Here is a 17,516-nt window from a genome sequence, read left to right as displayed (position 1 = left end):
TAAGTGCAAGCTCCAAGTTGTCAAACCGCGCGCTCACGTCGGAACTCATCGAGGATGTCGTTCTAGACGAAGGCCCCCCACCTCCTTGGCCCTTTCTCTTTCTATCGGACGTGGCAACTCATCCGGTTCATCAAATTGAAAATCGGGATCAATCTCGTTCAAGTTAAACTGAGAATGAGCATCCGACGCGGCTTGAGACGGCGATTGATCAGCCGAAGTAGACGTTGTTTTTGACCGTTTGGACGGTCGCGGTGAAGATGTCGGGATCGGATGCCACTTTGGTGAGCTCGTGCATTTCATCCAAATATCAAACATCCCCATGCTGAATTCGCTACCATGAAGGCGATTGTATTGTTTCAACATATCCTTAAGAAGGTCGGTGTCGTTCGTGCCGCTTCCTTTGTTGTTCTTAAGGCAAGTGTGAATTGTGGAGAAGTGGTTCATTTTTAAAACCATTGCCTTCCATTTGTTGGAGACGGAATCATCCCCGCGGTAGCGACCTCGACCCATTATCTCAAAAATTTACCACGTATTTCTCTCCAAAAAATCACGGTGCGTTTACCGTCACCTAACACCGAGTCTTCGGATGAGTCAATCTACGCTTGCGCCAACGCCGCTTCCTCATCGTCTTCCCACTTCTTCCTGTCGTACAATTCGGTTGGTGTTTCATCGGCAACGACCTTCTTTTTAGGGCTTTGCTTGCGACGAACTTGGGGTTCGTCGACTTGGGTTTCGGGAATTTGGGTTTCCACAACTTGGGTTTGGGGTGTTTGGGTTTGGGGTGGCGGAGGCATAAACGGCATTGGCATTCGATAAAACATATCGTTTGGAGGCATTGCGGGTACATTCTGGTTGGTAAAGTAAGGGTTGGTAGGGTCATTGTTTTTGAGTAAACTAGCCCACCACCTTTGAGACGGATCCCACGGGTTTGGGTTGGTGTTCGGGTTTTGGTTAGGGTTTGAGCTCGAGCTCGTGTTCTGGTTTGGGTTCGGGTTTGAGCTCGAGCCGGTGAAATTTGAGAAAGGATTCATGGTAGAGAGTTGATAGGTTTTTGTTTTGAAATTTGATAGTATTTGGTATTTGTTTGTGTATAGAATGATAAAATGAGTTAGTATTTATAAATAAAATAATTAGTTTTTTTTTGTAAAAAAAAACTAGCCGTTCAAATGAACGTTGGGGGGGACCCACCAAGCGCGCCGGCCGTTTGAACGCCCGATCAACGGCGCCCCTGGTCCAACGGAGCCCCACTATGGTGTTCAGCGTCCATCGCCCCTTGCCACCTTAGCCCACCCCGCCCCATAGCATATACTCTAAGGAGTAAACAAAGATAAGGTCAATGATAATAACATTAAACAAGAAGTTGCATTATGTCATCCCTGTCTCATTCACAACTTAATTATAATGTTTTTGATTTGAGACTTCATGCTTTTATTATAAATTATAACCGGTTTGGGGCACCCGATTTGAGTTGTGACCGGGTCGGGTTGGAAACCTATTTGTTTGTACATGTCTAGCTTAGATTCGAGTTTGGAACCATTAGTAATTTTTTGTATTATAAGTTTTTTTTTACCTTAATAAAACTGGTTTGAGATTATGATATATATACACATAACTATATAAATAAAAAATATATATTAATAGTTGCGCTGTTTTAGGATTTTGTTAAATGTCAAGCGGTAAAAACCAAACCATAGAACGAACCGTTTAGATCTTAAACCGACTAACTTATTTGGATAGCGTACATATACACATTATAATATTATATAGATATGTATATTTCATACACATATATAAGAACACAAAATGTACTTGATGCAATCATGTGTTTACATCAACATTGTTAAGAGTGATAATAGTAACAATAACAATAATAATCTTAAATAGTTGAATTAAAGAATTTGGATTATTGTAATCTAACTCTAAAAAACTGGAGAAAACAAATTTATCAGACTCAAAAAAAGGTGTCGGTTTACTTCTTGGTTTTCCTCGCCTTTTCTAGTTCTGCTACCACTTCTCTAAGCTCTGTTTGTAGATTCGAAACTCGAAGTTCCAGCTCTTCTACAGTTCCTCGTGCAATCGAGTGTTCGTACGGTTTTCGAAAATGCTGCGAAAATGCTTTTAAAGCTTCCACTCCACAAACCTGTGCATTAAATCATTTTTTTAAACAAACATATAGAACACAAGCCTGCAAATTATTATCTGACTTTTCAAGGGTAGGTTAGTCATTTTGCCTAAAAATTAAAAAAAACATTACAAGAATGAAATTTAGAGAAAACATGTGTACTGCATGACTGCATTGAAGGGTAGATTAGTCATTTGGCTCAAAAAGTTTCTGAAGCTTACTTAAAGATCAACAAATTGTGGTAAAGCATGTAATGTGTTATAGTGAAGGTTAAAGAATGATTGTATTCGAGGGTAAATTGGTCATTTTGCAAAAACAAAGTTTCCTGCTTGCTAGAGTAATCACTCAAGATTGCAACAAAGATCACATATCATGACTTCATACCCTTGAGGGGTCAATGATGATCATTCCAAGGGTAGTTTAGTCATTTTCTGACAATAAAGCTTTCAACTTGGAAAACCATACCTCTTCCGGCAGCAACGGCAGCTTTGTAATATTGAAGTCGTCATATAACATGTAGAACTGATCTAAATATTTCTGTTGCATTTTCATTCTAGCTTTCAGCAACTTGGATTCAACACCTAAAACCGGTACACTTTTATAAACTCAATAATAATAATAATAATAATTCATATGTACCTTCCTCATCAAACAGCACTTGATTGATGATAATATTATGTGAATCTATCTCAAATTTAGTGAGTTCTTGCACCAATCTCTCTGTCTCGTATAACGACAGGAATTCTGGGATGCATACGCATACAAAAGTTGTCAAGTCCTATTAAACAAGAAAAAAAGTCAAACCTTTTGATTTTATACATTAAAGAAAAAGAATTTAAAGCCGTTACCGGATCTTTGAACTGCTTGTTGACTTGTTCAATCACGTCTTTCATGCCCTCGAGCTTTCCAAGTATTGCATCCTCACCAAACTCTTCTCCAACGCCAAACAAACGACCCATCTGCCATTAACATGACAAAAACAAGTCAACTCATACAACATGAATATGTTGTCACTAGTTAAAACTTAAAAACATATATTTATAGAAACAAAAAAGAAAGTACCTGACCCAACAAGCCACCAAATTTACTCTTTAGGCTCATCATTTTGGTAAGACCTTTTTCTAACGTTGACGGGAATTGTAATAACCGAAGCGTGTGACCAGTGGGAGCAGTATCAAATACTATCACCGAGTAATCCATCGTTTGCACCAACCTTATGTCAGATTTAACAAAAAGTAAAAAAAAAAGGTTATATAATTGAATGTCCATTATTATATACTGCCTACATTTCACTTGAGGTGTCTTCCTTTGACTTTTTAATGTCAAACCTTTTAAAATCTATATAACAAATTAATGTTTTTTTTTCAACATTATTTTCCTAAAGTTTTCCTATTTTCAAAACTTTATGTTAAAGAGTCTAAATTAGCAATTAAATTTATACAAATAACAAATGCGCATTTGTACAAACGATGAGGTTGGAAAAAGACAACTTGACATTCGAAAGTCAAAAGCAGACACTAAAAGTGGACAGAAGAAATTTATATAAGTCACAATATATCGACATTAATTCCAATGTTTAAAGAGTATATTCGAGTGAGAAACTTATATATGAAACAATAAAGCACATGCTCAGTAAATAACTCTATGAACGGAAATCATTAACATGTTAACAGTTAACAAAAATCATCTAAACAAGCTTCAAATTAACCCACAGTACATGTGGGAGCGCTTGCAGGCACCGTGTGGACTAACGAGACCAAAGATGTCAAATACCATGGTAAAGCCATATTGTCTATATTCCTATCGATCATTTTTTGTTTATTACAAAGCGTTGATAAGTTTTTAATAAAATATAAAAAGGGAATCTTACTTTAGCATCTCTGCAAAACTCATAGCTTCATCGATTCCAGGAATCGAATTTGCTAAATCTGACAAGAAACCGTCCATTCCTTCTTGCCCGTTTTCTCCTTCCTCCACATTCGGATCCACCTCCTAGAAAAGATAACACTATCCATTATATCACAATATTAAGAACCATAACTCGCCACAAGTTATATAGTTAACGAAGATCGTTCCGCCACTTCATCATATCATGCATATTAGTGAAAAAAGAATACTAAAGCGGAAACCCCTTGGCCAACTAACAGAATCAACATAAGTCAATTACATCAATCACCAATGTGGTTAAAGGCGCCAAGCCCGTAAACCGGTGCAGAAGTCATTCATAAATGAACACAACATACATTATTAAATTTTGAGTTCTAACAACTTGATAATGTTCATATAACTCACAAACTTTCAAAATTAATCAATAAAAAGAGCCAAGACTATTAAACTTAAACTAAACACATAATTATTCTAAACTTTCAAACTATTAACATATCCTATTTAATTCATAATTTTTTCAAAATACCCCCTTCAACTTTCACTTTCTTTCAAAACCGACCCATAAACTTTGAGTTCTAACAAGATGCTCTGTTTTTGCAATTAGCCATCCCAATTCACATTAACTCCAAAATTAACCAATAACATGAGCCAATACTAACCATATCATACAAATTAATGAACCCAAATGCTTTGTTTCAGGATTAACTTCCAATTAATAAACTTTAAATTTCAACAAAATGCTCTGTTTTTGCAATTAACCATCCCAATTCAATTCACACTAATTCAAAAATTAACCAAAATACTAGCCATTGCATACAAACTAGTGAACCCAAATGCTCTGTTTCATGATTAACCTCCAATAAAATTTAAATTCTAACAAAATGCTCTGTTTTTGCAATTAACCATCCCAAATCAAATTAACTCCAAAATTAACCAACAATAACAGCCAATACTAACCATAGTATACAAATTAGTAAACCCAAATGCTTTGTTTCATAATTAACTTCCAACAAACTTTAATTTCCAAGTTCTAACAAAATGCTCTATTTTCACCCTTAATTCAAAAACCAACCAACAACAATAATAACAGCCAATACTAACCATAGCATACAAATTAGTGAACCCATTAACCAAAGTAGGAGCCTTTGTAAACCTCTGCTGGAACGCATCGCTGAGGTTATGAGCAGGGTCAGTAGAAATAATAAGAACAGAGGATCTTGCAGACGCCAACAAGATTGATAGAATTGAGCTGCAGGTAGTCTTGCCAACACCACCTTTGCCACCAACGAATACCCATTTCAGAGACTGCTGTTCCAGTACGTTTCGCACCGTTCCTTCAGGCATGTCACCCATTTTAATCCAATCTTGATTTGGGTCTCACAAACCCTGGAATTTGGGGGTTTTGAGGAAATTGATTTGGGATTGGTTTGAGAAACGATCTGGGTATTGTGTTTTTGAAATGGTGTGTGTGGATTTGGAGGGATTTGGGTTCAAAGATTGGATTTTTATTGTTGTGAAATTGGTTGAGAAACAGAGGATTTTGGTTTAATTTGATCTAACAGGGTAAAAATCATATCTTAATATTTGTTTTATTAGTTTTTTTTAAATGGCCGATGAATCTTTCAAATTAAATACTGACTAGGGGTGCAAATGAGTCAAACTGCTCGCAAGCTACTTGTGAAAAAGCTCGATCGAGTCAAGCTTAAACGAGCCCGAGCTCAAGCCTAAAAGAAAGCTCATGAGCCGGCTCGCGAGTCTAAACGAGCTTGTCAATTATATAATTATTATAAATATATATACTATATATTTAATAATTATTAATTAATATATATATATAATTTTATGAAAACAGATAACTAAATAACATATATTATTATATATATAAAGTTATAATGAAAAAAATCCACAAAATAATTATAAACATTTAAAAGGTAAATTAATAAATATTAAACGAGCCGAGCTCGAGTTTGAAAAACTACGAAACGAGCCGAGCTCGAGCTTTATAAATAAAGATCGAAACGTGATGAGCTTGAGCTCGACATATGTATAAGTTAAACGAGTCAAGCTAGAGCCTGGTCGAGCTCGGGCTCGACTCGACTCGACTCATTTGCACCCCTAATACTGGCTAATTTATCATATCGGGACATACTTGTCTTTCGATTTGAAAAAAACTCTCATCTAAGGTCAACACGTTTAAATTTTTAAACTAATAAGAATTGTATATTTTGTCATTGTTTTTAAAAAATATTGAATTTAGAACTCATTATGTATCATCAACATTGTTCTTGTAACCAGAGCGGTATGGCTGGATCATGAATCGTCTACGTTTCCAACCTTGTTAAGTACTTTTGAACCGTCTTCATTTGTGCTAAATAGTTATGGTTGGGATCGGTAAACCAAATCGATGGTTGGACTGCATTTTCAATTTATTCCTTCAAAAATCTCATTTATTTTATTGATATATTACGGGTTTTATAGTTAACATTGTAAATACCTTGATTTATATTATTCAAATACACATTTTACTTTTAAACCTTTTTTATTTAGAGTTAATCACTCGGATGCTTCATGTGGTTTAGGAATACTGCACATTTGCTCCTTACCTTTATAAAATTACTAGTATGCTCCGCAATACTTTGTAGCGGGTAACATAGGTGTTCCTTGCATGGATGATCGTTAGTTTTTTTAGTTAAATTTATATAAAATGACTAGAATACCCACCATACAAAAAAACAAAATAATTGTGGGCCCGCATCAATTCATTATAATGTCGCCAGTTTTTAAGCTGATCTGACTGGTTTTACTAAAGGAAAATAGAACTCCACACAAAAGTAAAACCTTTATGACATGATCAATGCCATACCAAAAAGGGAAACTCTTCTTTCATATTCATTCGTTGCATAATTCAAACGCTATCCATTACAACCCACGTCATAGTTATTGCGTACATTAAATCCGACATGTCATGAATGGTCTTCGAGCGAGGATGAAACCAAACCGGTCGAGATTCCCCCTTAGTTATCATTAACTATTTACAAAACTCGTACCGAACTAATAAAGAGAGTTGTAAGTGAAGAAAGTGGCTACAATGGTACCAATGCAAATCACCAATGAAGGAAGCAATGTGATATTCAAGAGCTCACTCATACCCCAATATCCCGCAATCGTAATCGTTCCATCTGCAACCACTCGAGCTAGCGTCCCAGCTTCGGTTGACAACAGCCCGCCATTGTAGGTCCCACGTGATAACCGAGATGACATCACTCGTGATAGTAGTGACAAGTTCACACCTATAAATTAATAGTAAAAAAAAAATAAGAAAAAGTTATAAATTATTAATCAACTGTATATAGGAATACAATGAGAATTATTATTTATTAATAAAGTAATAAACCTTCAAGAACTTCAGCAGACACGAACGTTAGCAAAGCCGAGAAGATATATTGTGGAGCCGAATAGGGGATGATCATATGAAAGCTTAACACGATACCTAAGCATACCATTATCTCCGACGCCAACAAAACTTGCCTGCAGTAACAAAATCTTGTTCGTAAATACAGCATATATTTAAAAAACTTCAAATGTATGTTACTTATGGGATATTCGTAGTTTTTACCTTTCTTCGAACACGTTGCTAATGTAACTCCCGACAAAAATGCTGACCGGAAGAACAGTCAGCCCAAGAAAAGCAAGAAACATGGCGACGTTGCTTGTTGACCACACAAAGTAGTATGACGTGACGACACTTGATTCCGCAAGTAAAATCTCCATAGCATATTTGAGCATGAAGTATATTATGAGTTGAACCTGTTATAAATGGGCATTTTTTGTTTCATGATCTAAAGTGTTTATAAATAATATAAAAAATATTTTGTTAGGATGAAAGTATGGTTTTTGAAATGAACCTTGACCGATGGAGTAAGCAGCCGGTATGCAGACATAATAGATGTCACGGGCTTCCGGTTATCTTCTGATAACTCGTCACTAGGATCTTCATCTTCTTGTTGCTCGTCTTCATCTTCGTCTTCTTGGTTTTTCCCCAAATCCAAAAGTAACGGCTCGGAAAAACCAATTTCTACAGTCGTAGTACCTGCTTCAACAACGTGACGCGTTTCCTTTTAGCTATTTTTTTATTTGGCCCGTTTGAGATAAAAACTCGAAAGTAAATTTATAAGTGAGTGTAGTCACGTACGGGGTGTTTCGTGTTGCACGATAATATCTTCTTTCTCGAGTGGCGGTTCTTTGAAAGAGAACCATAGCCATAGTAAATACACAAACCATGCAAACGCCATGAACCACCCGGGTAAAGTATCTTGGTTAAAAGTGAACCCGAAGATCTTAAACTGTGTCTGAAATAAGCAAGCCAAAGCGGGCCCACAAGCCATTCCGAGAGCACTTGCGCTCACGAACCCGGCGGATGCTTTCATTCTTAGCTTTAGAGGCACGCAGTCGCTAATATACCGTCTGTTAACCGCCCGAGCTGACCCCAGTCTAACAAACAATCAAGTCAAACTCTTCATAAGTCTGACTTTTACGGTCACATAAAAAGTCAAAGTGGTATAGATAGCGTGCTTACCCGCAAAACAAACGTCCAACGAGAAGAACATATATCGAGTTAAGATCATAAGCGAGAGCGTACATAGTATTGCCCATAAGAAGAACAATGCTGCTGAATATAAGTGGTTTGATGTATGATTTATTCGACCATGCACTAAAATAAACCGAAGAGAAAACTTGTGCAACCGCCATTGACCCGATGACTACACCACAAAACGTGGCTGCAGCTCCAAGGCTCAACGAGTAGTCGTCTGCGGTCGGTACAATGATGTATGTATTCACCATATATAAAAAAGTGTTCACTAAGTTCAAAAGAAGTGACATGAAATGATATCTTTCGTTCCCAATATTATCTTCGGATGAAGGCGATGGCAACTCGTCTTGCATTATAAACGCGTGTTTTCCCAAATAGTGTAGGAAATCGGTTGAGTTCAGTAGTCGTTTCTCGGCTGCTTTTATTGATTCAACAACCGGATCCTGTAATTTGTAGCAGCAAATAAATAGTTAGAGTTGTGCATTAAATAGAAAAAACCGAACATAAATAACGGAACTCAAACAAAAACCGACAGTTTAGTTTTATATTTTTGTAAAAAAGCGAATTTTCGGTTCGGTTTTAATTTTGAATGTGGTTTTAAGCCAAATATGTTGACCCAAATGTATTATAATTAAGAGTGAACTGCGGTTTTCGTCCCTGTGGTTTGTCCAAATCTGCGGTTTAGTCCAATAGTTTGAAATCTACGATTTTCGTCCCTGTGGTTTCAATTTGCTTGCAATTAAACCCGACCCCACTAACCCCGTTAACGCTGATCGTTAAGCCCATCAGCGTGCCACTCACGTGAGGGGCAATTTTGTCTTTTCTTTTCCCCAAATATACCTCAGCCCCTCACGTGAGGGGGCTTGTGAGTTACGGTTGGGGTTTATTTGGGGAAAGAAAAGACAAAATTGCCCCTCACGTGAGGGGCACGCTGACGGGTTTAACGACCAGACTTAACGGGGTTAGTGTGGGCGGGTTTAATTGCAAGTGAAATGAAACCATAGGGACGAAAAACCACAGATTTGAAACTATTGGACTAAAACCGCAGATTTGGACAGACCACAAGGATGAAAAGACAAAATTGCCCCTCACGTGAGGGGCACGCTGACGGGTTTAACGACCAGACTTAACGGGGTTAGTGTAGTCGGGTTTAATTGCAAGTGAAATGAAACCACAGGGACGAAAAACCACAGATTTGAAACTATTGGACTAAAACCGCAGATTTGGACAGACCACAAGGATGAAAACCGCAATTTACTCTATAATAAAATAACCATTCATTAATTAATACAAAAAATTTAGTCAAGTGGTAAAACTAAAAAATTCAAAACCAAGTGCTTTTCAAAAACTAAAAAACAGAACTTTTCAGTTTTTGGTTCGGTTGAAGCCCAAACCCATGCACCCTCCGATAAATATATAAAATGATTTAGACGAATCTTACAAAATGAAAAAAAAAATAATAACAAAAATATACATACCGAAATTGATTTCAAGAGTTGTTTTTCATTGATATTTTTTTCATATGATTTACATTGAAGGAAAGACAATATATACAATTTTACATATGATCATATATGGAAGTTGCAAGCTGTTGGGGGCTGTAATTGTGGGTTTAATTTGGGAGATGATGTGATTATAAAAAACTGATCCCCTAAATTTCTCTTTACCACCAATTCTTCTAACACTCCCCCTCAAGCTGAATAATAGGATTTCCGAAATTCAGCTTGGATAAGCAGTTGGTAAAGATTTTTTCATTGACGGCTTTGGTCAGGACATCTGCTAATTGATCTTCAGACCGAACAAATGGTAATTCAATAATTTTTGCTTCTAATTTCTCTTTTATAAAATGTCGATCCACTTCCACATGCTTTGTCCGGTCATGTTGAACGGGGTTTTCTGATATTTGGATAGCTGCTTTGTTGTCACACAAAACCTTGCTAGCCTCTTCAATGGACATACCAATTTCCTTAAGGAGCTTCTGTATCCACAAAGCTTCGGTTATACCACGAGCTATCCCTCGAAACTCTGCTTCAGCACTGGATAGAGCCACTACCTTCTGCTTCTTACTCCTCCATGTAACAAGATTCCCGCCTACTAGAGTAAAGTAGCCAGAGGTAGACCTTCAATCTCCTCGATCTCCTGCCCAGTCTGCATCTGTATAAACTTGAGTCTTGAGATGCCCGTTTGGTTTAAATAGAACTCCATGTCCAGGTGTTCCCTTCAAATACTTGATTATTCTCCAGACCGCTTCCATATGGGACTCTTGTGGTTGATGCATAAATTGACTTACCACCCCTACAGCATATGCTATATCTGGGCGAGTATGAGATAGGTAGATTAACTTCCCAACTAGCCTTTGATACCTTCCTTTATCTGTTAGCTTAGCTCCTTCTTCCATAAACAGTTTCTGGTTTGCAATCATCGGAGTTTCTGCTGGTTTACAATCAATCATTCCTGTTTCTGCTAGCAAATCAAGGATGTATTTTTTCTGACAAATAAAAATTCCATGTTTTGATCGTAAGACTTCAATTCCGAGGAAATACTTAAGTCTCCCCAAGTCTTTCATTTCAAACTCTGAAGCCAAGTTTGCTTTTAGATTCAGTATTTCTTCTTTGTCATTTCCGGTGATTATCATGTCATCCACGTAAATAATCAAGCAGGTGACAAGTTTTCCTCTTTGTTTTAGGAACAGGGTATGATCCGAGTTGCTTTGCTTATATCCATATGACTTCATGGCCAATGTAAACCTCCCGAACCAGGCTCGAGGTGACTGTTTAAGCCCATACAGTGATTTTTTTAAACAGCATACTTCTCCTTGTTTAAATTTTTTTGAGAAACCTGGAGGAGCTTCCATGTATACTTCTTCTTTGAGTTCTCCATGGAGGAAAGAATTCTTAACATCGAATTGGTGAAGTGGCCACTCTTCGTTTGCTGCTATTGAGAAAAGAACTCGAATGGTGTTAATCTTAGCAACCGGAGAAAAAGTCTCGGAATAATCAATTCCGTATGTTTGCGAATACCCTTTAGCCACCAGTCTGGCTTTGTATCTTTCAATGGTTCCATCTGGCTTGTGTTTTATGGTAAAGACCCAGCGACATCCTACCGCTTTCTTCTCAGGAGGAAGAGTACACCTTTTCCATGTGTCATTTTTCTCTAGGGCATCCATTTCTGTTTTCATCGCGTCTACCCACTCTTTTGATTCAAGGGCTTCTTCAAGTGTGGTTGGGATGACTTCGGAGTACAGAGATGTCTCGAACTCTTTAGATTCTTTCTCAAGATTTCCTACCGCAATATGTGCCATAGGATATCTCGAGCCCTTGGGTTCTTTTTCCGGGGTATACCGTTTTGGGGGAACACCTCTGTTTACTCTGGGAGGCAAAGTATATCTTTCGACATTTGGTTCTTCATTGATCAAGCTGGGTGATTCATCTTGGGTCTGACTGGGTGGTTCATCTTGTTCACCGCTAGTTGTCTCAGATATCAGGTTGGCGGGTGTATGATCGTTGGCGTGGCACTGTTAGTTGATTCATCATGAGTTGTGGGAGGTGACTCAGTTGTGGGAGGTGACTCATCCAGATTGTTGTGAACCTTTTCTTCTTCTTCTTCAGATAACCAGGCAGATTGTAACCAACTCAGCGTGTCACAATGTTCCCTCTCCCCCTGACTGCTGTGTTGGGAGTAATAGTATTCTGCTTCGAGGAAGTCACAGTTCATGGTCGTATGCATGTGTTTTGTTTTTGGGTTATAGCAACGGTATCCTTTTTGGTTAATACCATACCCGACAAAAACACATTTTTCTGCACACGGGGCAAGTTTGTTTCTGTTGGCCTTTGGTATGTGGACAAACACGGAGCAACCAAACACACGAGGTTCAAGGTTTGGTGGTGGAGTAATTTTTGCGAGCTCCGATAGGGTTTCCATGGGAGTTTTTAGTCGGAGAATTTTGGTAGGGAGACGGTTAATAAGGTAAATTGCGATAGCAACCGCTTCAGGCCAATAATACGTTGGTACTTGAGACTCAATCAATAATGCTCGAGTAATTTCTAGCACAATTCTATTTTTTCGTTCTACCACTCCATTTTGTTCTGGGGTGTGTGCACATGATGTTTGATGAATCATTCCCTTGGTTTCAAGGAATTGCTTCATGCGTGTATTGACAAATTCACCACCATTGTCAGAGCGGAGAATTTGGATCTCCCTTTTAAATTTGGTTTTGACCATCTCATAAAAAATTTCAAATTTACTTACCACCTCAGATTTGTTTTTTAAAAAATAAACCCAAGTCATTCTCGTGCAATCGTCCACAAACAAAACAAAGAAACGATAACTTTGCCCTCCAATAGTTGGAGCAGGGCCCCAAACATCAGAGTGTATTAAACTGAATGGTAAATCAACTCTAGTATTGTTAGGCTTGTACGTTTGCCTATGACTCTTTGCAAGAACACATGTATCACATTTGAAAGCATGTTTTGAAGAAAACAACTTGGGAAATAAAATGTGCAAGTACCCTGTAGAGGGGTGTCCTAATCTTCGGTGCCATAACCAAGCTTCCCGGTTTGCAGTTCCATGAGCAAGCATTACTGTACCGGATTGGGTCACCTCGTCCACGTAATATAGCCCTTGTCGCTCAGTGCCACGCCCAATGATCATGCCCGTCCTGATATCCTGTAATATGCAAAACGTTGGGTGCATTAGGACAGTACAATTGAGTTCCTTTGTCACATGACTTATTGACAAAAGCTTATGTGACAATGTTGGGATATAAAGACAATTCGATAATCTCAAGGTTTGAGAGATTTCAATAGTTCCTCCATATTTAACCTCCATTTTTTCACCGTTTGCAGTTTGAATTTGATTTTTTTTAGGTTTCGTGCGTGAAACCAAATCTGAAAAATCATATGTCATTGTGTCAGTAGCACCGCAATCAAATATCCAACATTCATTTTTTTCAAGAGAATTCCCTGCTATTTTTGCATTTCCCATTTCAAGGGGGGTGTTTTCTGTATTTGTTTCTTTTCTGAGGGTGTCTTCTGGAAAGTTAAAGGATAAAAAAGAGGGGTCTGAGAGTTTCCCCTCAAACCCGATACCTGTCAGCCCTTCTTCTCTCTGTTCCGCCGTTGCAACACCGCCAAAGCCATACCCGCCATCATTGCTGCCGGTTGCGCCGGTAGCACCTTCAGTGTTGCCCGTAGCCATGGCAGCTTTTCCTTTCTCCGACGTGGTATTCTTAGCCCCCTTTTTGTGACCATCGTTCCACCACTCGGGGTATCCAACAATCTTAAAGCACTCTTCTTTGGTGTGTTTAAGCATACCACAGTGGGAGCATTTTAGATGGCTTTTATCTGGTTTGGCGTTTGGTGGTCGCCGGGAGCCCTTCGAAATCAAACTGGACCCGTTAGGGTTTTCCGATCCGGAGGCTACGAGCCCCGCCGCAACACCCATTTGTTCTGTGTTCTGGTTTGTGCCCAAGATGTTTTGATGGGCTTCTTCCTTTCGAACCGAAGCATATGCTTCTTCAACGGAAGGAAGAGTCTCTAATCGGAGTAATTCCCTTTTTATGGGCTCGTACTTCCGATCAAGGGCACTTAAAAATTGAAATAATTTTGTATCTGACCTGAGTTTGGTATAGATTTTAATGTCTTCGGGGCACTTCATCGGATTTGGATCGATCCGGTCGATCTCGCCCCATATTCCTTGTAGCGCGATCCACAGATTTTCGAGCGACAAGTCATTCTGCTTGATTCCATTGGCCTTGACGTGAAGATTGTAGGTTTGGAGTTTATCCTTGCCGCTACTATACGTGACGGCAAGAGCATCCCATAATATTTTGGCAGTGGGAAACTCGGTGAGGTTGCTTGCCAAAGTAGGTTCGATGTTCTGTATGAGCCACGAGAACACGATCAGATCGTCTTGTTCCCATTGCTCATATGTCTCATCTGTTGGGTCTGGGGAATTTGAGGTAAGATGTTTCAACAAGTTTTTTGATTTTCCACCGATGGCTACTCGAATCATTCGAGACCATAAGGCATAGTTTTGGCTGTTGAGTTTCAAGTTGATCTGAAGGCTATCAGAAAGTTTTGGGTTTTGTGGTGAATGGTTAAGGCCATTCTTAAGGAGATTGGCTAATTGGATTGAAAGGTCTGAACCATGGCTACCGTCTTCGGACATGGCAGCCTGGTTTGGTTTTGAAGATGGGTTTGTAGATGATGAGCAGGTTGTTCCTAGAATCAGAAACACTGCTCTGATACCATGATTTCAAGAGTTGTTTTTCATTGATATTTTTTTCATATGATTTACATTGAAGGAAAGACAATATATACAATTTTACATATGATCATATATGGAAGTTGCAAGCTGTTGGGGGCTGTAATTGTGGGTTTAATTTGGGAGATGATGTGATTATAAAAAACTGATCCCCTAAATTTCTCTTTACCACCAATTCTTCTAACAGAAATGTCAAGATTCGGTTGGTCATAAATTGAAACATAACGTCTATCGTCGTCTTGCAGATCAGCAAGATTCCTAGTAATGGATCCAACAACAGCGGATATGCCCTGTATGTACATAGTTGTCAAACAACAAAAATCATCTATGTTTCCAAATGCAATAGTGCGGTTATTAACTTATTATCGTACCACATGCTTAAACACTTGTCGCAGCTGCGAATAAGGATGGTTTGCTCGAGTTTTGACATAGTAATTAGTGAACTTATACCCGAACCGCTTATCAAACTTTTTAAGAATTTTCCTTAGACCAATAGCATTCATTTCAACAAAGAACAATAGCCTCAAAAGATCTCTTCCCACTTCTCTATATCCTTCTCTTCGTTCGATTATCGAGTCACTATGTTGTCCATGCACATCATACTCGTCATAATGGTCAGCAAGACTCGATAGCCTCGTCGCGAGTTGACCTTGTTGTTTTAGTAAAAACAACACTGTCTTCTCAATCTGCAACCAAACAACATATATTATAGACTTCATGAGTTTTTTTTTTTAACAACACAAATGAACCTGTTCATCGAGCATTTTGGAGAAATCGCGTAGAACATAATCGCGATTATCTTCGACAACCTCGTTTTGTTGTGCATAATGTTTCACTTTCTTCTTTAGTAACTTGTAGTCGATATAGTAACTGAAAACATTAAAACAACAACATAATAAAAACTTTTGTCCTACATTTTATTGATGTGTATGAAAACGAAAAAAACCGATCCGAAAAAACAAAACTGAAACAAAAACCGACTGTTTGTTTTTATGTTTTTGTAAAAACCGAACTTATGGCTTTGTTTTTGTTTTGCATGTAATAATATCCGAAAAAACAGAATCAACCCGAACCAAGTTTGTAGATTTTCATTTTTTATTTGAAGTAATTTATAAGAACTTAATAAATAATATATATAATCAACTAGTTATCAAACAACTAAATAAAATAATGATTTAGTTCCAAATTCATTATTTCGGGCCACTTTTGCATGTAATAAAATCCGGAAAAACAAAACCAACCCAAACCAAGTTTGTAGATTTTCATTTTTTATTTTGTATACCAAGTAATTTATAAGAATTTAATAAACATGTAACTCATATATTTAGCCAAAATTTATAATAATCAACCGGTTACAGTTAACAAAATAATTCAGTCCCAAATTCATTATGTCAGGCCAAATTTTTTTCAGCCCAAAATTTTCAAGCTCAAATGACAAACCCAAACAACCGAAAATTTACAGTTTTCAAAATCTGAAATTTCGATTTCTGGACCCAAACCGACCCGTGCATGCTGCTATATTTTGTTACTTGATGATTAACACAGTTTAAGAACATTACCCTTTCCATTCTTGAATCTGCAACTCCTTCAACTTCTTCCCGAATGCGACCATAGTTAATATTAACCACCACACTAATTACAACTCTGCAACATATGAATATATGTTTCAAATATATAAACATCAAACAACAGAGTTAGCATGAGTAACATGCAAACTTGTTTCATCAAATTTGAGGATTGTTACCATTGAGATAATAAGTAATTAACAAAAATGAGACAACACAACACAAGATTTTGTTTGTATGTTAAATCAGTCCTGGTGCCATTGGAATTTGATCATATGAATATATATACGTGTCACCAGTGGAATCAGTAGTTCATGACTTCATGCATGAAAAAAAACAAAAACTATAACGTACACGTTGTTTTGTTGGTGTATATATATATATATATATAATAATTTTGTTTGAGCAGAATATGCTTTACACAAATTTAGTGATTTTATTTATTTGTTTTAAGATTGAATGGTATTTAATAACTTTAGGTTATGTGGCACTCTAGTTTTATTTTCTGTGGTAACACATTATAAAAAAGTATCCAATTACAATAAAGAGACAGATAAGCGGGTAACAAGTTGCGCCGTCATCCCTTTTGAATTGTAAAACCGATCTTACTGAAAACAACGTTATCGTTCTTCGGCGTCGTTGAGTTACTATGCATGACCTATATCTATTTATTCAAATAACTACGCAAAACAATTTTTGCCTTGAGTATTCACAGTAAGTTTTATATAGAGAGGGCGCGGTTTATAATTTATTGAGGAACCGTAAAAAAATTGGGACTGGAGAATCATGAATTTCACATGTAAAAAGTTCATAAAAGACATTTTACATGCAAAAATTCATTTTTGTATAATTTTTTCTGAAGTTTTTGCATATAATCACATGTAAAATGCATTTTACAAAACTCATTTTTGTTTTTTTTACCTTTTTAACTATTTCAAAAAGAGAATATATTTTTTTTACTTTTAAAATGTTTTTGTTGAAAAGGTTTCAACATGTGTTTATATGTAAATGTTCCAAAAAAAATGTAAAAGCGAGTCTTTTACATGTAAACATTAAATTTTTAATGATTTATTTAGATGTAAAACAC

The 17,516-nt window shown here is 37.3% G+C and overlaps 2 protein-coding genes across 3 annotated transcripts; both read right to left on the bottom strand.

The window, feature by feature from the left end:
* Nucleotides 1–1,934: 1,934 nt before the first annotated feature.
* Nucleotides 1,935–5,516, bottom strand: LOC143542862 (ATPase GET3A-like). The gene is made up of 7 exons (XM_077035337.1): nucleotides 5,111–5,516; nucleotides 3,993–4,114; nucleotides 3,185–3,335; nucleotides 2,971–3,081; nucleotides 2,762–2,900; nucleotides 2,588–2,703; nucleotides 1,935–2,140 (listed from the first exon to the last, which is right to left on the bottom strand). Exons 1-7 carry the CDS (start codon nucleotides 5,360–5,362, stop codon nucleotides 1,970–1,972), a joined length of 1,062 nt encoding a protein of 353 aa, XP_076891452.1. The 5' UTR covers nucleotides 5,363–5,516; the 3' UTR covers nucleotides 1,935–1,969.
* Nucleotides 5,517–6,898: 1,382 nt separating this feature from the next.
* On the bottom strand, nucleotides 6,899–16,616 carry LOC143542872 (SPX domain-containing membrane protein At4g22990-like). 2 transcript variants are annotated; one of them, XM_077035344.1, is made up of 10 exons: nucleotides 16,424–16,616; nucleotides 15,614–15,734; nucleotides 15,236–15,550; nucleotides 15,050–15,154; nucleotides 8,586–9,043; nucleotides 8,202–8,500; nucleotides 7,915–8,102; nucleotides 7,626–7,816; nucleotides 7,404–7,537; nucleotides 6,899–7,299 (listed from the first exon to the last, which is right to left on the bottom strand). In XM_077035344.1, the coding sequence occupies exons 1-10, from the start codon at nucleotides 16,474–16,476 to the stop codon at nucleotides 7,061–7,063; spliced, it is 2,103 nt and encodes a 700-aa protein (XP_076891459.1). In that variant the 5' UTR covers nucleotides 16,477–16,616; the 3' UTR covers nucleotides 6,899–7,060. The 2 variants fall into 2 exon arrangements, with proteins under 2 accessions (XP_076891459.1, XP_076891460.1); XM_077035345.1 differs by having other exon boundaries at nucleotides 7,915–8,099.
* Nucleotides 16,617–17,516: the final 900 nt, after the last annotated feature.

Source organism: Bidens hawaiensis, unplaced genomic scaffold (genome assembly GCF_021521415.1).
Source record: "Bidens hawaiensis isolate Kalapana, Puna unplaced genomic scaffold, B.hawaiensis_p1.1 tig00012999_1, whole genome shotgun sequence".
In the NCBI taxonomy this organism is placed as follows: domain Eukaryota; kingdom Viridiplantae; phylum Streptophyta; class Magnoliopsida; order Asterales; family Asteraceae; genus Bidens; species Bidens hawaiensis.
The sequence above is the reverse complement of the archived record's forward strand: the minus strand, read 5'-3'. Positions and strand labels throughout refer to the sequence as shown.